This window comes from Delphinus delphis, chromosome 3, assembly GCF_949987515.2.
Source record: "Delphinus delphis chromosome 3, mDelDel1.2, whole genome shotgun sequence".
In the NCBI taxonomy this organism is placed as follows: domain Eukaryota; kingdom Metazoa; phylum Chordata; class Mammalia; order Artiodactyla; family Delphinidae; genus Delphinus; species Delphinus delphis.
The window spans coordinates 55239600-55261646 of record NC_082685.1 but is presented as its reverse complement, the minus strand read 5'-3'; the positions used below and the strand labels follow the sequence as shown (position 1 = coordinate 55261646).

Sequence of the window (22047 nt, the reverse complement as noted above, 5' to 3'; positions counted from 1 at the left end):
ATATAATCTACTTCAGGGGTATATATGTCATCTCTCTGTCAACCAAATGCTTATGAACCGCTCCTCAAACCGCAAGGACAAGTGTTCGATTCAAAAAGAGCTACCGATAAGCTGCAGCTTATCGGCACTACCTGATTGAAAATAACAGTAAATATCTGCAAGCATTCTGGGGCTTCAAATGATAAGAGTGACATCCAGACAGCAAGTCAGCTTGGAGTTTAAAGAACATGCCTAACCTTGGAAGCCAATGAATGTGCCAGGAAAATGCATGCAATGGGTCAAACAGAGCAAAGAGTTAGGAAAAAGCTTTGGGATGATCTGAGAATAGAACCCATATCACATTTATAAGTTATAGAAAGTCAAAGTTATTGCAACTGGTAAATATCATAGTGTAGGAAATGAGCCATGCACATGCTGAACAAAATTTCCTTACCTCATCTGCCATGAGCCGCTTCAGAGTCTAGGAACAGGAAAAACGAGGGAGAAGAAAGGGAAGAGAGATCAGTGAAATGCCAGGAAAGCTCCCAAATACCAGATGGGTTGGGGAAAAAAAGAGGAGAAAATAAGTTGAAAGGATCTAGGCTCCTTCCCACATGCTAGATTTCTGCCAGACTATTCCTTGGCACATTCCCTTAGGTAAGGGGTAGGAGTTTTAAGGTCACTAAAATATAATAACCCTTTGGGGAAAAAAAGGTGGAGAACTGAAAAAACTCTAAATGGGATGACTGATAAACCTATGAAATGTGTTCAACTGCATTAGTAAACAAGGAAATGCAAACTAAAACCACAACGAGATATCATTCCACACTCAAGACTGGCAAAAATTTTCATGTGTGTCTGTCTAGTCACAGAGCAGCGGGAGCTCTCACACACTGTTGGTGTGAATGTAAATTGCTATGGCCGCTTTGGAAAACAGTATGGCATGATCTAGTAAAGTTAAAATATGCAGCTATATTACAACTCAACATATCAGTTCCTATAAATCTACCCTTCAGAAACTTGCACATATGTAGCAGGTTGTGTATAACAAGAATGTTCACAGCAACACTGTAATATCTATCAATAAAACAGAGAACAATCCAAATAGCTATCAAGAATAGAATGGATAAACTCGTATAATGGTAGAGTGGAAAACAATTACACAAAGAAAGTGAATGAACTTATAGCTACTCACAAACATAAAAGTGAATGTATTATTTCTTTTACACTGAGATTAAAAACATGCAAGACTAAATTATATTATTTAGGATGTACAATTATAAAGGGAATGATTACCACAAATGGCAAAACAGTGGTTACCTGAAGTGGGTGGAAGAGTAATGACTGCAGAAGGGGACAGGGGGCTTCAGGGGTGCTTACAATAATATTCTATTTCTTGATATGGATGATGGTTACATGGATGTTCTGTTTATAATTATTCTGTATGTTTTATATTCTCCTCTGTATATGTGCTACACTTTACCCCAAAAAATCTGAACAAGCAGGTATTCCAGGAAAGCAGGAATTCTTCATTCTAATACTTAGTTTTAAACCATATCTATTTTTGCTAATGTCCTTAGAAGAGTATAGTAAATGCCTCTTGATGAACTTTTCTCAACTAATGAAAAACTATTTCTGACACTGCCACAAAGCTACTTTACCAACCTTTTTACAGACGAGAAAAATCTATGTCCTTATGTTCATGTGCCCCATGTCAGAGTTCGGTTAAATCCAGTGTGAACTGTGAATCTTAACTTTGCCCTCCACGGTCCAGAGGAGGTCAACCTTCTACTGATGGAATGCTAATCACTCACCCAAAACCATACGATCCTTGTTCAGTGTCAATGGAATCTAAAGTTACTTTGTGTGTGCTGTTTACACAAAGTAAAGGCAGAAGGGCAGCAAAGGCAGAAGGATGATGAAGCAGAGACAGCAACACCCAAGGAGACTCACAGTTCCTTTTGTCACCACCCTGTCACCTGACACACAGAGGTGAAACAAGCCACAAAAAGGATGAATGTTTATAGTTAGGTTGCCATTGCGAAGGTTAAACTTATTTGCTCCTAGAGCAAGTGCTTCCAGAACCTTGTCCTCCAAACTCAAAATGTTCCCTCAGAACCAAGCAACAACCCAAACAATTCTGGGATGGATATAACGTAGGTAACAGAACCTGGGTCTAATGAATCAATCTCAGCTGCAGGTTAAGTTAAAGAACAACAAACCAGCAGCATGTTCTGTCTGCAGACTCTTATTTCTCTTCCCTCCATCCCCACTATTGAAGTTCACGCCACTATGATCTCCTGTTTGATTTACTGTAATAGCCTCCTAACTGATCTCCTTGCCTTCAATCCCATCTGCCCAACACAAAATCCATTCTATATACTATACCCAAGAGTAATCGTTCTAAAATGCCAAGCTGTCCATGTTATTTCCCATTTAAAACCCTGCAATAGTTCCCTACTGCCCTCAGGTTAAGATCCAAATTCCTTAGCATGGCATATGACACTTCTGGCTTCTCTCCCTTGACTCATCTCTCAACAAACCCTCCATTTCAAACTCTATGTTCTGGGCATCCTAACTAGTTTGCAGGTCCACAAACAGATCTTGCTGTCTCACAACCCAAGACTTTCTCTAGGCTGCTGCTTCCCTCAGACTAGACTGTGCTTTCAAGGCTAGCTCCAACAGGCCCTACAGGATGATACCTCCTCTAATAGGATGGGTACCTCTCCTTGTGTGTATATAGAAATAGGTACTTTCCTGTCTCACAGCACTAGAAGTGGATTACAACTCTCTTTTGATTGCCTCCTCTAGCCATTTCCAGACTAAGTTCCTTCAGGGTAGAGCCTAAGACTTAGTCATTATATCTCCTATGAACAAATACCATAATCTGGGGCTGCTCTCCTAAAATACCAATCCCTGCAAAAGCCCTCAAATCTATTCCACCTCTTCACTGCATTAGTGAAGAAACTGAAGCCCAGATAGGTGGAGTAAATCACTGAGGTCACATGAATAAGGGCAAGCTGGGTATGGAACTCTGGTCTCCAGATTCCAAAGCCCTAAATATTTGCATTCTCCAGATTCTTGTCTTGTTCCCATTTAATGCCCACTAACTGTTGCCTTTACATACAAAAGTAAACATCTCTTTTCTTAAGAAGGAAGAAACCAGTCTCCCTTGCTTTCCTTGGTGCATCATTAGAAACAGATTTATTCCTTAAAAAAATTATCCATGCTTTAGTGCTTAATTTGAGTAAGGACAGTAAAAATGATCCGTGCATTTCCTCAACTACTCCAACAGAGGGCAGCATCTACCAGCAAAGTGAATCACAGTACTACCGGCAAAATTCTGTTTCAGAACCCAACAGAACACCCAAACAGCAAGCTCAATTCCATTACTGAAATGGAACCTGCTGCTACAGTATACTGAGGGTGTATTAATTTACTTATTTAATACTATGTGTGCTTTCCTTACAGATCTTGAACATACAGTTTACAAACAGCTTTTTTTTTTTTTAACTGTACCATTAACTGTTTTGTGGATTCTCTGAGATATGCAACAAGAGGTTCCTAGTCATGAAAAGTAAGAAGGACTAAAAATAGTGGAGACCTTGAAGATAAATGCTACTGGAGCTATATTTATGCCGTATGCCCCAGAGGTTCAAGCTTTTTAGCATAGTCTCTAATGATCCCCACCTACTTCTTTCTAAATGCTTCTACACTCACCCTTCTCCTTGTTTGCTATCAATTATTTTCTGCCCCCAAACTATAAACCCTTACTTATCTTCACTAAATACTTCATCGTCCTGTCCCTCCTACTGAGTCTTCCACTAAAACTATACTAAAACCTTTAACTACAAATACAGATACTGAAGGAAGCATAAATACGGAATGAAATTTTTTAGCATATCAAAATCTGCTCATGAATACAGATTAATAGGAACTTCCAGATAAAAGACGGTAGACTGAATCAAATTTCCCCGCTTTTTGAAACCCTTCTAAATCTACAGAAAAGGAATTTTTAGAAAGAAAAAATGATAGAGGAAAGGAGCCTACAAGGTTGGGAAGAACAAGAAAAGCGTAATTGCAATCAACTTTTGAAGCTAGGACTAAGACCCAACAGACCTAAGAAAACTGAGTCCTAAACCTGCCATAGGAAAAGCTAATGACCAATCCAAATTGTACTTCAGGATCCTCAACAGGCTCAGGAATTAGCAGCACCAGGTACCTATAGAAATGGGCAGTTGGAGGGAGGGGGAGACCCAAAAATAAGATTGGTTTGAAAGCTGTTTAAGAAGCAGTTGTACAGGTAGATCCTCCATTACCCCCCAACACCCCTCCCCCCATGCCATTGGGAGACTACCCTCCCTTACTCCAGCAGAAGTCTGGAAATTTATTCTTAGAAGAAACACAGATCTCTGGATCAGGGGATGCCAGGCACAGTTGTAGGCAGAGATCCTATACCAAAAGGAAGAGTAATAATCTATGCATACTATAAGCATAGATTATATGAGACACCCAGCTGAGACACCCAGCTGAGGTGCTGAGACACCCAGCACCTTCTCCCTTCTAGTTTCTCAGGACCCCAGCACCCCAAAACCCTTACCCTTGAGGCAGAAGGTTGGAAGAGCCTTCTCTGGGGAATTGAAAAACAACATTAAGCTACTGACATAGTCCAAGCAGATGAACCATGCCATCCAATATGGTAGCTACCAGACACAGGTAACTATTAAGCACTTCTAATGTGCCTAGTGCAACTGAAAAAGGAATTTTTCATTTTATTTAATTTTATCGAAATTTAAAATTAAAAGCTAATATTTTATTGTTATTGTTAAACTTAAATATCAGTATGTTTGGAACACGCTAGGTATGTGAATCTACCTTTCACCTGTAAATTTTTTCAAATCTAAATACACATCAAGTATCTTCATGAAAATTTAGCATCCAAATTGCGATATGCTATAATGTAAAATAAAAACTGGAGTTCAATAACTTCATATAAAAGTTCAATAACTTCATATAAAAAACAGAAGGTAATAACTGTTATATCTATTACATGTTAAAATTGTTATATCTATTGTTATAGATATATATATATCTATATATATCTATATATATAGATATATATATAACTGTTATATATAATTATATATAATTGTTATATCTATTACATGTTAAAATAATGTTTTAGATATACTGGATTAAAAATTTTATTATTAAAGTTAATTTCACATGTTTCTTTTCACTTTTTTCTTTCTATCTTTTTCTGTGGCTACTAGAAAATCTAAAATTACATATGTGATTCACATTATATTTCTATTGGACAGGACTAGCCTACAATAAACTGCACAGCTAACAAACCCTACCCATGCATCCAGAGTTACCAATGAGTTTTTTAGCCCCTCATTTTTAAACATTAACAGACAACCAAGGATTATCAAACACATGAGGAAAAATCCTAATAAGAGGGGGGGAAAAAGCAACTCATTATACAGCGACTATGCAAGAAAAAGAAAGATTAGGAAACAAATTAATATCCACAAGGGAGAACATAATGCCATTTTTTTAAATTGTTTTTTTAAAGTTTTGACCATGCTGGGCGGCATCCATTATCTTAGCCCTCCGACCAGGGATCAAACCCACGCCCCCTGCAGTGGAAGTGCAGAGTCTTAACCACTGGACCGCCAGAGAAGTCCCTATAATGCCATTTTAAAAAGAAACATTCAGAGGAAAAAGAACCCTGAGAAATTGAACACATGAGAACAGAAACTCAAGAGAAAACTCAATATAAGGGCTGGAAGATAAGAATTTGAGGATATCTCCCAAAATTAGAGCAAAAAGACAGAGATGGAAAAATAAGAGAGTAAAGATAAGAAAATTAGATCAGTTTGGGAGGTCCAATATCCAAATAACAGGAGAACAGAGGAGGAAGCTATCAAAGAAATAATTCAAGAATACTTCCCAGTACTGAATGTAAGTTGGTGCAGCCACTCTGGAAAACAGTATGGAGGTTCCTCAAAAGACTAAAAATAGAGTTGCCATATGATCCAGCAATCTCACTCCTGGGCATATATCCAGAAAAAAACTATAATTTTAAAAGATACATGCAACCCTATGTTCACAGCAGCACTATTCACAATAGCCAAGACATGGAAACAACCTAAATGTCCATCAACAGATGAGTGGATAAAGAAGACGTGGTTTATATATACAATGGAATACTACGCAGCCATAAGAATGAAAGGAATAATGCCATTTGCAGCAACGTGGATGTACTGAGAGATTATCATACTAAGTGAAGTAAGTCAGAAAGAGAAAGACAAATACCATATGATATCACTTATATGTGGCATCTAAAATATGGCACAGGGCTTCCCTGGTGGTGCAGTGGTTAGGAATCCTCCTGCCAATGCAGGGGACACAGGTTTGATCCCTGGTCCGGGAAGATCCCACATGCCGCGGAGCAACTAAGCCTGTGCGCCACAACTGAGCCTGCACTCTAGAGCCCACGAGCCACAACTACTGAGCCCAAGCGCCTAGAGACCGTGTTCCGCAACAAGAGAAGCCACCGCAATGAGAAGCCCGCGCACCGCAACGAAGACTAGCTCCCATTCGCCGCAACTAGAGAAAGCCCGCACACAGCAACGAAGACACGACGCAGCCAAAAATAAATAAATAAAATAATAATTTTTTAAATTAAGAAAATAAAAATAAATAAAATATGGCACAAATGAACCTATCTATGAAATAGATACAAACTCATAGACATAGGGAACAGACTTGTGGTTGCCAAGGAGGGGGGTGGGGGAGTGATGGATTGGGAGGCTGGGGTTAGCAGATGCAAACTATTATATCTAAAATGGATAAACAACAAGGTCTTACCACATAGCACAGGGAACTATATTCAATATCCTGTGATAGGGACTTCCCTGGTGGCACAGTGGTTAAGAATCCGCCTGCCAATTCAAGGGACACGGGTTCGAGCCCTGGTCCGGGAAGACCCCACTTGCCGTGGAGCAACTAAGCCTATGCACCACAACTACTGAGCCTGCACTCCAGACCCTGCAAGCCACAACTACTGAAGCCCATGCACCTAGAGCCCATGCTCTGCAACAAGAGAAGCCACCGCCATGAGAAGCCTGTGCACTGCAAGTAAGAGTAGCCCCCGCTCACCACAACTAGAGAAAGCCTGCGTGCAGCAACGAAGACCCGACACAGCCAAAAAAAAAAAAAAAAAAAAAAAAAAATCCTGTGATAAACCATAAAGGAAAAGAATATTAAAAAGATGTATACATATGTATATCTGAATCACTTTGGGGTATAGCAGAAACTAACAACATTGTAAATCAACTATAGGTCAATTTTTTAAAAATTTTTCCAGTACTGAAGGATAAGTTCCCATCACAAAAGACAAAAACAGATCACCACACAAAGGTATATCATGGTGAAATTCCAAAACACTGGGAAAACAAAGAAAATCCTACAGTTTGAAAGAAGGGGGACTTCCCTGGCGGTCCAGTGGTTAAGACTCCGAAATTTCACTGCTGGGGGAGCAGGTTCAATCCCTGATCAGGGAACTAAGATCCGGCATGCCATGCAGTGCGGCTGGGGCAAGCGGGGGCGGGGAAGAAGGGAGGAAAACCGGTCATATACAAAGAAATCAGAGAAGCTTTGAATTTTTTAAACTACATACAAAAAGCTAAACAATGAAAAAAGGCCTTTTTAAAATCTGAAAAAAAAAGAAAAAAACTTCTAACTTAGAATTCTATACCCAACCAAATTACTCATCAAATGTGAGTTCAAAATAGATATTTTCAGACATTGAAGCTTTCAAAAAATTTATCCCCGTGCACTTTAGGAAGCAATTGTAGGATACGCTCCACCAAAATGAGGGAGCAAACCAAGAAAGTTAAAGACCTGAAATACAGGAAACAGGAGATCTAACACATGAAAGAGGTAAAAGAAATCCCTAGGACAAAGATTCCAGGATCTTTGTGGTGATCCCCTACATTCCTCATGGCTTAACCCACGGATACCCTCAGAAGGAGCCCTTGTAAACACACAGAGAATCTAAAGTCAGACTATGACTCCAACACTTGGGAGCCTCCTCCTCAGGGTGGCAATATCGTCATTTAAATATAGTCTAGATTTTTGCTTCTTACTCAATTTTTATAATAATCTTTCAGTTATATGCAAACAATGATAGAAGCACAAAATATTTTTTAAAGGGGCAGAAAAACATTTATTCTATAGGAATTTTTTATTCAATAGAATGGGATGGGTAAATAAATTTCTGAAGGTCATTAGCTGGTACAGGAAAAGACCTTAACAAAACTGCATTTATTAAAATAAGATTCATTTCCTCTAAAAGATTCTCAGTATTATCAAATCTTACTTAAATTAACACAAATTGCTCAAAGGTACACTGCATCAAAAGTAATAGCATCAGAATAAATATACTTGGCTGGGCACTGCTCTGCATTAAGACCATCAATCAACATAAAAATGAAAAGCTGTCCCTTCGCTCTCCTTCCAGAGTGTAATTCAAAGCGCTGATTCAGTCACCACATCCTAATGTAATATGTGGTAAGATAAATCTTTTGGTTACCATCTGCAGGAAATAAGAAACTTCCTAGAGACTTTACAGTTTGGTTTCTCTAAGAAACCAAAAATTAAAGTCAATCTCCCAAGGTATGCCCTATGAGGCCAAGCTAATTAAAATAAATTCATGACCGAATGAGTCTGAAACATACTCTGATCAATTATTATCATAATAAATGCAAATGAAATCTAAGACTCCTTTTCCACAGCTGGATTTGTTGTGGTGGTGGTGGCTGCATCTATTAGCACTTCAGCTTTTTAAAAGTGGGCCGATCGGACTAAACTTGGCAGTCTTTTTGGACAGAGGTTCCCTCTGTTTGCCTAGTAACAGAACTGGTCTTATTATAAATTCAAGGATATAAGAAAATTCATCCAAGGCACTGATTCACTTCTACCCAGTTCCCTGAATCTTTAACTTTTCCATCTGGTCACAAAAAGGGCATAGGATTCTCAGACAATTAAGGACAGTCTCTTGGAACAGGATACTCATGTAGCCTAACAAAAAGTAATTAGGTAGTGTCCTTAGCAGAAGAGAGGTTAGGAGAGATCTAATAAGAGAATATGATTAACCATTACTCTGATCACAGAGTACTTTACATAGCAAAAAGTGTTTCTAATTCCTACCAATGTGCTTCACAGGAACAGTTAATCATGGACTTTTACCTCATGAACCATGTGGCTAGCATACGGGTAATATGAACCTATTAGAGCAAGCCCATATTTCGGTACTTTCTAAAGATTTTGTTCAGGCTAACTTATAGGGGACAACTATATCTGAACTCTTGGCTAAGGGAGAACACCACAGGTGAATGCCACTTGGCTCCTGCTCTGTGATGATTCTAGGAGGCCCAGGTTTTTCTCATAACACCTATAATCACAATGCAATTCACTGCCTCAATATACTCAATTCCCACCTCTCCCTCTTCTGACATCCACACTTGCTCATGGGCTAATTCAGCGTGAGGGAAATATTTAGTGTGGTAGGTAGAATTCTAGGACGTCCCCCAAGATTCCCAGCCTGAAGTACATACGCTGTATAATCACCAGGACTGTAAATATTATAGGATATCACTCTTGTGATTAGGTTATATTATTTAGCACAACTGACTTTTAAGAAGGGGAAATTATCCATGTGGGTCTGACCCAATCACACAAGCCCTTTAAACCTAGGGTAAGAGGTCAGAAACACAAGGATCCAACATGCCATTTCTGGCTTCAGCATAAAAGAAGCCAAATGGCAGGGATTACAGGCAGCATCTAGGAGCTGAGAGCCAGCAAAGAAACAGGGACCTCAGTGCTACAACTGCAAGAGGCTGAATTCTTCCAACCTGAATGCGCTTGGAAGGTTTTCCTCCAGCACCTACAGATGAGAAAAGGCCCAGCTGACACCTTGATTTCAGCCCTGTGATACTCTGAGAACCCAGCCAAACTATCCTTGCTGGACTTCTGACCAACGGAACTGCGAGCTAATAAGTGGGTTTTATTTTAAGCTATTGAGTTTGTCATGTAAAAGTAGGCAACTAATACAGTAAGCAAACTGACAAAATTTATCTAGAACTTTAGCTAAAGGAAAAAGATCATGAGTCCTAATTTTTATTTATGGCATGCTAAACAACTGCAAGTATGATTCTGAGCAAATCGCGTTAATTCTTCATGCTTCAGTTCCCCTATTTATTAAAAAACAAAACAAAACCAGACACACACTTCTTGGGACAACTAAGATCATAAAATGGAGTGAGAGAGCATTCTATAAAAGCAATTGTACTCTTATTACTACAGAAATATATTCTCATAAAATATACACATGTACTAGTTGACACGGTACTCCTACAACATGGCATAAGGAAAAAGTTATTCCTCATCTGTAAATTGTATACTTAGCCATAGCCAATCATTTCACAAAAAGATCTAAAGGACTCAGCCAAGCCAGGCTCTAAATATTTTATATCAGATCCTTCTTCAGACCGTTATTGTAGCTGTTTCTGTGGACCAGACTGTAAGTTGCTTGGGGGCAAGAACCCATGCTTTGTTGATTTGACATGTCCAATATTTAATAAATATTTTAAAAATTATCATCACTCTAGGTTTAAGAACATCATCCTAAGCACAGTATATTCATTTATTCATTACTTTATGCAAATTGAACAAGCTAAAGAAAAGTTTCAAGTTAAGGTTTATGACAGTACAGTATGATTGTTATAGACAGCTCAGACCAAACCTTCAAGAATAATGTCTTTCCCTATGAATAAGGCCAGGAGACCCTGAGTGATGCTTCAGCCCACATGACACATTTGTTAGTTGTCCTTGGGGAAAATATCCAATTATGGCACACATGTCACCTAGGGAGTCTTCCACCACCTGTGAAAAGCAATAAGCCTTCAGTAAAGATATAGGCTACCTATGGGTAAAATGGGAAATAAGTCTCACTGCAGCCAACAACAGTTTCCTTTCAAGTCCCAATATACCTACCCAGGAAGGAACAGGTAAGGTATCTGTCATTCAGAATCAGAAAGAACAAAGAGCAGGGTCTGGCTCTGATTCATTTTTTTATTCTAGCACAGGACTGACATTCAGTTTCTTAGGATAGTGAGGCAACAGAGGGTCATAACATGGATGTGAATTCAGTTACCAACAAGCCCTATTCCAGCTTTGCCACAAGATTTGCTACATTTCCACTAAAGGACAGTAAAGGCAGGGTAAGCTTTTTTTTTGGGGGGGGGGGCTGTGCTGGGTCTTCGTTGCTGAGCGTGGGGGCTACTCTTTGTTGCGGTGCACAGGCTTCTCACTGCGGTGGTTTCTCTTGTTGCGGAGCACGGGCTCTAGGCGTGTGGGCTCAGTAGTTGCAGCTCGTAGGCTCTAGAGCATGGGCTCAGTAGTTGTGGTGCACAGGCTAAGTTGCCCTGCGGCATGTGGGATCTTCTCGGACCAGGGATCGAACCTGTGTCCCCTGCATTGGCAGGAGGATTCTTAACCACTGCACCACCAGCGAAGTCCCAAGCTCTTCTTTTTATCCACCACAGTTTCAGCCTTCCTATCTTTAGGACTATGTTGTCTCATAGGGCTTGTGTGAAGAATAAATAATAAAATAGACGTAAAGCACTTTGTTTCGCAAAGTGTTTTGTAAAAGGTAAATAATATATGATGATGGAACCAATGAAACTCCCTTCAATTCCCACTCCTTATAGAGAAGTCAATTAGAACTAGAGAGAAGGAAATAATGGATACCTTCAAATGTAGGAAATTTTCCCTTCCATTTTAAAATAACGGCCCATGGATGGCATGGAATGAGTCAATATCTCATATTCCATTTACAGAGAAACAAACTAGATCCTGACATCACTACTTATTAGTGCCAACAGCCTCAACAGGAGTTGTGTAGAACTGGAGTACCCACTTCAAAAAAGAAAATCAAAGAAAAAAGGTATATCAGAGGAAAGGAAGTCTAAAACAAGAGCACCAAATGACTAGAAATTGAAAAATATGAACTCTAAAGCTAATTTACCATTATAAAGTTAAATGCGCTTAAGGGAAAGAAAACTGAAGATTATCTAGCAACCCCCAGAAATGAGATGGCACACTCATGTTCTCCATGACTGCTAAGGAAAAAGTGCTAAAGGAACAAGTAAGACTCTAGCAGCTCATCCACTTAGTTCCACACTGCCTCAGCAGCCCCACAGCTAAACTCAGTATTGGAGAGTTAAATTTGTGACAACTCATACAAGAGACAACACAGGAAACACAGTAGAGGAGAGCCCAAGATCTTTTTTTTTTTTTTTTTTTTTTTGTGGTACGTGGGCCTCTCACTGCTGTGGCCTCTCCCGCTGCGGAGCACAGGCTCCGGACACGCAGGCTCAGCGGCCATGGCTCACGGGCCTAGCCGCTCCGCGGCATGTGGGATCCTCCCAGACCAGGGCACGAACCCGTGTCCCCTGCATCAGCAGGCAGACTCTCAACCACTGCGCCACCAGGGAAGCCCCCAAGATCTTTTACTCCTAATTAAAAGACGTCTTTCAATCTACCCCTGCCTTCTAGAATCAGTATCTTTATCCTGATACAACCCAGGGAGTCCAGAAAGATTCCAGGCAGTGGCCCATGTGAAGCACAAGTTAGAAATGCCATATAGGGGACTTCCCTTGTGGTCCAGTGGTTAAGAATCTGCCTTCCAAAGCAGGGGACGTGGGTTCGATCCCTGGTTGGGGAACTAAGATCCCACATGCTGTGGGGCAACTAAGCCCATACGCCACAACTACAGAGCCCGTGTGCTGCAACTACAGAGCCCACATGCTCTGGAGCCCATGCGCCACAACTAGAGAGAAGCCCGCCTGCCGCAACGAAAGATCTGCGTGCTGCAACTAAGACCCAACGCAGCCAAAAAAAAAAAAAACATTTTTTAAAGGCCATGTAAAGAATATTATTAGGTAACTGTACTCCATCCCGTTTCAATAATTATAAACTTGAAGCAATTTGCTTATAAATTCAAAGCAACAAACTCAATTTCCCTCACGACTGTCTAAAACTGTTTAGAGTCTGCTTTCCAATAAACCACATTTCCCGACTATAATTAAAATGAGGGGAAAAAACTATCTTAATATTAGAATTCAATCCTCTGAGAGACAGGTCCAGTACGTTCGAACAGTTCTCTAATAGTCCAAGAAGGCAAGTCTCTTGGGGAAAAGGAGAGGGCAACTTTTTGCCTCCAGCTTAGCTCATCCTGAAGCCTGGGACTGGCAGAGACTGCATCCTAGATAGCTGATAGCCTCGAGGAAGAAGGACAGTCCACTCAGGTTTCACTATTCCAGCTCAGCAGAACAGGTGGAAACCAGGCTGGGAACATTGCATTCTTCCTCTATGTCCATGCACACAAACTGCCAGCCCCCTGCACTACAAAGCACTCAAGGGCCGGGAAAACAAGTTGCCACTAGAGAAGGTGCTCAGATTCTAGAAGTCCTAGTTTCCTATCAAGTACCACATGACGTGGCAGACACGCTCCTCTCCTTTGCTGTCAGGAAGGAGGCGCACACACATTCTGTCATCTGGTGAGAGGGCAGAGTAAGCAAAGCTTCCTCCCTTTCAAACATCCAAAGGTTCTAATAAAACTTTCAAATACATATATAGAAAACAATAAATAACGTTAACCTACTTTTCCAAAGTTTTGACATACTACTCAAGCTCCAAATACTGATACTTGTTCTTTACTTTCTTATTAGGCCTCTCTCTTCACTGCCTTAGCTTAGAGAAGCTAAGAAAAAAGGGGTGTTGTTCATTCATTTGGAAACAGTCAATGACTCAGGAATGCTGTTTCCCAATCTCCGTAGCAACTGTCTTCTCCTCCCATGTTGTGATGTGAGTAGCAGGACATCTACTCTTTCTCAAGGGTGAGCACATGAATGACACACCCAACGGCCTGACAGACAGGAAGTTCCTGCAGCTGATATTGCTTCTGCATACAGGCACCAAGCATGAGGCCACCTTGTTTTAAATCCCATTCTCAAACCCTTCATTTCTAAATGATGGTTACACTTCTTCTACCCTCACATCATTCCTGAATACAAGAAGTAATCACGACCTACTGATAATAGCTTAACTGATCCAAAAATTATACTACTACTCAAAAAGCCAGACTTGATCTTATGAAACCACAGTAAACATTTACTGGCCTTTTACAAATCTAGAATTAAGATTTTATTTTGAGAAAATTTGGAGAAGGGAGGAGGGAGACAGCATGAGGTGAAATCTCATTACTCCTCTATAACCAGAAATATAAGCAAGAGTTAAAACAAGAAACTTCCAATACTTCTAGCAACGATACTTGTGTGGAACTATGTTCTAATGCAAACACATTACAGAATTTCATGCCAAAGTACTTAGGCTCCAAAGAGACTTCCATGTACCATGTATTTTTCTCTTTGGTTCTAACTACTGAAAAATAACTAAAATTTCTGGAAAACGAGTTAGGATATTGTTTTACTCTATTTTTATACACATCTACATTTTCTTAGAAAAATGTGTATCATTTTTATGATACAAATACATTTCCAGGGAATTACCTGGTGGTCCAGTGGTTAGGATTCCATGCTTTCACTGAGGGCTGGGGTTCGATCCCTGGTCGGGGAACTAAGATCCCACAAGCCGTGCGGTGCGGCCAAAGCAAAATAAAACAAAATTTCCATTTCAAACAAAAGTACCAATTTTCAAAGATTAGAGAGATGAAAAATGTTTATGACCCATTGTTTTAAAAGCAGAAAATGTGTAGCAACTGTAATTGCAATGTTGTAAAAATATCTGTGCATAGAGATGACTAGAATATTCAAATACTAAGTGAAATAAAAAATAAAAATTGGGGGTTCTTAGATTTTGCTATTTTGAAAATGTATGTATATGTCTTTTCAAAAAGAGTATAAAAATTATTTTAAAAGAGTATAAAAATTAGCACAGCATCGAAAAGCAAAATATCCAATATTCATATTCAAAATGCCCACCAGCATTTACTCTTTTCCAGTAGTACTTTGCTTAAGGCAACACTCTGGCAGGGCACAGTCACAAAATTTAGGGATGACAATGCAATGTGAGAAGGAATAATGAACAGTTAGTGGAGTCTAAAAGCTAGCTTACCTAATTACATGACGTTGAGCAACTTAATACCTCTAGGCCTCAGTGGCATTCTCATGTTAAGATGAGGAGGCTGAGTCAGATCATTTCTAGGGTCTCTTCAGGGACCCTTAAAGACAGTGCTTAGTTACTAGTGTTCTTTTTGAGGGCAGCCCAATGCCTGCTGCTTGCTTGATAGGACATATCCTACAGAAACTTCTCACCACTTCTTCTTGTGGTTTCAATCACAGGAAACAGACGTCACCCATGGGCCTAGAAGTAAGTAACGAACAAGCCCTGGCGGATGCAAAGAGCTGCCAACTAAGGCCAACTCCCATCTTTTTAAAATACCAGAATCAAGAAATCACTAGAAACCTCTATGTCTGGGGAGCCTGACACACATCTTTCACAAAAACTAACAAAACTAAAAATATCTCTTTAGGCCCCGTGAAAGCATGATGAAATAATTTTAGAAGAGTCCTTAAAACTACTTTGCTTCTACGGCCAAATGAAGGAATCAAAGGAACTCCATAGCTATGGACAGAAATATGTGACTTTGAGAAAAAACTAAGGCAATCCTACTGCCAGCAGCATTTTCTGTGGAGATCCAGACATATCCTGAGGACCTGAAGACTCATCTTGGTCTCCTTTATTTAATATTCTGTGTAAACCTTTCTGTAGCCATGAAAGACTGTGGTACTGATTCAAATAATATAGGAACTTAGCAATTATTCACTTTAAATGTATGTTATCAATCCCTAGAGCAGTGGGTCAAATACTGCTCTCATTTATAACGATAAAAGCTGGCAGCCCTGTGCTATGTAAAATAATGCAGATTTAAAATCCGATAGACATGATCCTTCATTAAATATTGATACAAGACAAAACCTAAGACACTATCTCTAGAGAAAAATAAAAATCTTTTCTCAACAGAGTTCTTCTGGTCTGGTATAGTCATATCAGTGGTTCTCTTTGCCTCACAGTTACCTTGGTGAGAGGACTAATGTTTTCAAAACCGTCAATCTCCTACATTAGACCACAGAAATGGAGAGACTTGAAAGTAATCCCAAGAGTCACAAGACTCACAGTAAAACTAAAATACATAACAGGTTATTGCTAATATGAGCTAAACACCACCACTCTTAAGATACCTTACAAGCTAGATGGGAGATAAGACCCACCCTCCTCAAGAGATTTCGATATCATTCTGTCTTTCTCTCTCTGTCTCTTTATACATACATATATATATATATACACACACACACACACACACACACACAATATATACATAATATATATATAGTGCATTCATGAAAGACTAAAGAACACTTCAAATAAGCATGCAATCAAAACCAGTATAACTGCACTGTGCTAAAGTATGTTTAGAAGAAAATAACAGGTCCCAGAGATAGGCTCAGATTATTCCCACAATTTCCCACCTGAGCCCACAACTTTTTTTTTCTTTGGCCGCACCGCATGGCATGTGGGATCCTAGTTCCCCAACCAGGGATTGAACCTGCGCCCCTTGCATTGGAAGTGTGAAGTCTTAACCACTGGACCGCCAGGGAAGTCTCTGAGCCCACAATTTGACTATACAGTGCTGAGATCCAGATGAAGACAGTCACATCTTTTAAAATCTAGAATGATCACTGAAAGTCTGAGAAGATGGATTATTACAATGGATAAGGAATGGAAATCAAACAAACTTAACTACCTAAACTCCCATCTAGATAGCAGAAGTGATTTGCTGGAACCTTAACACTAATCTGTTCATGTTCTTCACCACCACGTATTCACAAGGCCAAAAACTGCATCAACATGCATCATGACATGTTACAAAATGCAAATTTTTCCATTCTGCTTTCCGTGGGTTTCTACAGAAAGAGAACCTAAAAGCCCTTCCCAGGGATAAAATAATCTCTATGAAGTGGCTTTCTTAAATGATTCATCTCCCACTGATCCTCTTGACTGCTATAACCGGGCCATTTCTTTTTACTACAGCCATACATTCAAACCTCTGAGCCTCTGTTCACATTGTTCCCCACCCCATGAAACCCCTTACCCCTCTCCTCTACCAATCCCTGGATTTACTTCCAGGGCCTATCATGTTCCTTCATGTTCCAGGGCCTTCATCTTCCATGAGGCTAACTAGCATTGCCCACAATTGTATTCTAGATCATTTATGTAGAATTTGGGACATTAGTATAGACCTTTGAAATCATTCATGCTAACTCTCTCATTTTACGAGGAAAGACCAAGAAAGAAGAGTGACTTGCCCAGAGTTCACACAGTTAATTAGTAGCAAAGTCAAACTAAGTAGCAATATATGGGAAGAATATTTCAGTAAGAGTGAGAGATGGGGGTTCTAGTCCTAGGTCTAGTTGTAAACTTGGACAGATCACTTCTCTAGGCCCACATTCCTTCATCTATAAAATAAAGGATTTGAATTAAATAACTTTCAGCATCCTTTTCACCTTCAGCATTCTATGATTCTGAAACAGGTCTTCTGACTCTCAGCTCAGTAATCTTTCCACATAATTCCTTAAATTCTCTGAATTTCTACAGCTTTTGAAGTCTATGCTCATGGCTTTTAAGCTTTTCCTACCTATTCTTCTACAGACACGGCTGAGATTACAATCTCTTAAAAAGCATGGACTGAACCTGATAGGTCAAAAACATGGCTCTTGATCTTCAGCCTTTTGGATCTAGGGTAGATTCACACAAACAAGAGAAACTCTATTCTCTACTCTTTGCCACCAATCATACAGAAAATCCTAGTTCCAGGTACCTGGACCTCTGTGGCAAAGTCTTAATTATTAACCACAGGCAAATAACTGCCAGGTATAAAGAATAAACTTCAGCAGTCCCCAGACTCAGGAGAGACCCTAGAGTTAGTAACCATTTGCAATCCTTATTTGTTTCAGGGCCAATTCTAAAATATAGAAATGATAACTATGGAGCTGGTCTAGCAACAGCTTCCTCCTTCCTATACGTCACCACTACTTGCTGCTCGCAGCAATTTAAACAACTAAAATTCCTCCCAGGTGATGCTGTTAGAGCTGTTCTATTTACAAAGGAGTTAAGGTTACATTAAAAAATAATAATAATTTAGACAACTTCTTAATAACGTATGAGCCAGGGGAAAGGTAGATTTTGCATGCACTATAACAGCTACTTTTACATGCCTAAGAAAGGTTTAATTAAGATTCCTGCAATGGTCTCAAAGTCTAAATTATTAAATGCAAAACGCAGTCAGGCATTTAGCCACTGCACTTTGTTCATCTAGACCCAACACTTCTTTTCCCACTAACTGAACTGAAAAAGAGTCCAGTTTTAATAGACTGCAGTAGTCAAAGGGCTCTAAAGATATACCATCAAAATTTTCTATGAAATTCCTAACAGTGAATACCCTTTGATACAACAAGTGCAAAAACTGGACATTTGTAAACTGTCAATACAATGCAGTGAACAAGAAGATGGCTGTGTGTGTGTGTGTGTGTGTGTGTGTGTGTTTAAATCAGCCAGACCTAGGTTTGAATTCCAGTTCTATGACCTAAAGCATGTTGCTGATCTCACTGAGTTTCAGTTTAATTACCTAGAAAGCAGGAATAACAATAGTACCTATTTTATATCTAGAGCTGTTCAGTGCAGCTCTAGGGCTATAGCAAGTATGCAACAAACAAGTGCTATTATTACTGTTACAGTTATTATTACTCCCTGTCCTTCCAGTCTGCAATGAAGTAATCTTCCTATCTATAAAGATGATGAGCACTCGTTAATATCTATAGCTAGGAAGATTGGCATTATACAACCTGTAACACACTGAGCACAGGAAAACAAAAGGTTTCTAACATCACATAAGAGATGAAAATGCTTTCACTATAAATAGAATCTCAAAGGTCCCCAATTCCAAGAGTATCAGAAATGGTCTGTCTTGTCTACAGGTGAAAATTAATACCCCAAAGAGAACATGTGGAATATAACTGACATTTCCACAGTGATAGGAGAATTTAAGAGCTAAATCTATAAAACTTTTAGGAGAAAAATCTTAGTGACTATGATTTTAGCAAAGATTTTTGAAATATGATACAAAAAGCAAAAACAATTAATTGGATGGACTTCATCAAAATTAAACATTTTTGTTCTTCAAAATATACTGTTAAGAAAATGAAAAGGCAAGTCACAGGAGGAAGAAAACATCTGTAAAACATATCCAACAAAGGATTTGTATTTAGACAGTAATAAAAAAATTTTAAGTGGGCAAAATTTTTGAACAGATACTTCAAGGAAGATATACAGCAAATAAACACATGAAAAAATGCTCAACATCATTAAGGAAATGCAAATTAAAGCCACACTGAGATACTGTTTGTAGACTGGAAAAAAATGCACAACCTAAAAGTTGAAAATTATGTTTTACTCAGAGGCCTTACTGAGGACTAAAGCACCGGATGGCAGCCTCTCAGATAGTTCTGAGGGACTACTCCAAAGATTTAAGAGAGGAGCCGGGATATACGGGAATTCTTGCTGGAAAAAAAAAAAAAACATGAAGTTGAACATCAAAAGATTACTGCTAATCACAAAAAAACAGACATCTCAAGTTAATGATTTTTAGTGCTTTTCTGTATATGGGAAGATGTAAGAGTCTGGGCTTACTGAAATCATTCCTTCGATATGCATCTTAACTACCTAAGGCCAGTGTCCCGTTTTTCTCCATCCTGAATTCCCCTCAGGGTGCATAGTCTGGACAGCTACAGTGACTGATGGCTTGGTGGCTGGCAACCTGTTTTTCTCCTTCCTGCATTCCCCTCAGGGTGCACCAACAGGGACTCCTACAGTGGCTGATGACTTTATGGCCACAACATCCTTTGTTTACTGAAATGGCAAGCGACATTCTTTGTCCACTCACTACACACCCACTAGAATGGCTAAAATTTAAGACTGATCATACCAAGAGCTGACAAGGAACGAGAACCCATGTATTGCTTGTGAGAATGTAAAATGGTATAACACTTTGGAAGCAGTTTGGCAACTTCTTTAAAAGTTAAACATAGCCCCACCATATAGCCTAGTCATTCCACTCCTAGGTATTTACAAAACAGAGATGAAGGCATATGTCCAGACAAAAACTTGTACATGAATGTTCACAGCAAAACAAAAAAGAACCAAAACTGGAAACAATCCAAATGCCCATCAACAAATTACAGTACAGTAAGCCCATACAATGTAATATTACTCAGCAATAAAAAAGAATGATCTATTAATATAGCTAACATACATTATGCTGAAAGAAGCCAAAAGAAAGGGTTCATATTGTGTATGTCTATTTATATAAACTTCTAGAAAATACAAACTAATCTATAGTTATAGAAAGCAAATCAGTCGTTAGTTACCTGGGGATTGGGGCACAAGGAGGAATGAGAAGGAGAGAATACAATGGGGCAGGAAAAAACTGTTGAGGGTGATGGATATATTCGTTATCTTGCCTGTGGCAATGGGTTCACCAATTGTGCACTAAATATATGCAGTTTATTGTATGTTAATTATACACCAATAAAGATGTTTAAAGAAAAAAGATGTCCAAAGGATCTGTGGCAAAACAAACAGGTGAAGACCCCTGAATAAAGTATCAGCTACTCTAGGTGAAAAAAAAAAAAAAAGCAAGTGTGGGTTATCTTTTTACTTGATTTACTTTAATGTTAATTACTTAACATTAAAAAAAAAAAAAGGCAGCTATATCTGAGACATAAGCCCACTACCTTGGTTTTCTGTGACCTTTAGGATCAAAGATGGTTTATAAAGCAACCTCTGTTGGATCCTTGAAGTATGCTAAGTCTTCAAAGAAAATGCAAATCCTATTGCTTTCAAACAGTACTATTCCTAAAACAGGGAATAAGTCACAGAATCAGAAATCCAGAAAAATAATCTAGGACACCATAAACGCTACCTGTATCTGCTACCTAACAAAATGACAAAGTAGCTACTGCCTAAAGACCACTTATAACCACAATCAAGGATGGAATTTCCCATCTTCCATATAACAATGCTTCCATATAGGAATGCTGTGTTTCTCTTAATTAAGTTCTTTATGATTTTTCTCTTTTTTGTCCCCTTATCTGTTTCATCCCCCTTCTTGGAGGGAAGAAATTTAAGCAAATATTTAAAGGACCAATTGACACTCCCTAATTGTCACAGAGCCAAGCAACAGAGTCAATTTCTTCAATCTTTTCCCTTTCAGTCTCATAGCTTCTAGCGTATCTCTTCCTTTTATATAATCCCTTTCCTCCAAGATCCTGAAATTTACTAAAGGAAATGTAGAATCCAAAATTTTATGCTTTTGCCTCGTCCATTTATTTATCCAATTTCCAACCTACAACTGTAAGAAGGGATGCTACACTGAGGTGTTTGGGCTTGATGACATTTAAAGTCCCTTCCAACTCTAAAATTTTAAGACTACCATTCACAGCAAGCTTTACTAATGAATGGAAGTAAGAATCTCAAAGTTGAAAGAACAATGATTCACCCAGAGTTATCCTGTAATCAGTGGTAAAATTCCTTAAAATACTGGTCTCAATTTCCCTTTTCCTACAGTAATTCTCTTACTTTCTTAAAAAAGGTTCTTTGATTAGAAAAACTGTGTTTGTTAAAAAAAAAAAGATAGGTAGAAAATAAGGTAAGATATGTTCATAGTGATTAAAATATTCTTTATTTTTCTATTTTAGCTTCAAGGTTTTAAGAAATTTTAGTATAAGCATCTTTTACTGCTCCTGATTCCCCAAAGGTCTGGCTATCCAAGGAACTAGAACGAGTCCTTATAGCAGCAGGGCAGTAGTAAAAACAAAGAGGGAGGGAATGATAAGACAGCTAGGCACAGGGAGAGGGTTG

At 39.0% G+C, this 22047-nt stretch overlaps 1 protein-coding gene across 2 annotated transcripts in view; it reads right to left on the bottom strand.

The window, feature by feature from the left end:
- The window catches only part of LOC132423200 (protein diaphanous homolog 1-like), a 43618-nt gene that overhangs the window by 16279 nt on the left and 5292 nt on the right, over positions 1 to 22047 (bottom strand). Inside the window, exon 2 of one of the 2 annotated variants that reach the window (XM_060008655.1) lies at positions 434 to 460. The exons of the other annotated variant lie outside the window; for it this stretch is intronic. Coding sequence (XP_059864638.1) covers positions 434 to 460 — 27 coding nt within the window. The remainder of the gene's footprint in view (positions 1 to 433; positions 461 to 22047) is intronic. 2 annotated transcript variants of the gene reach the window in all.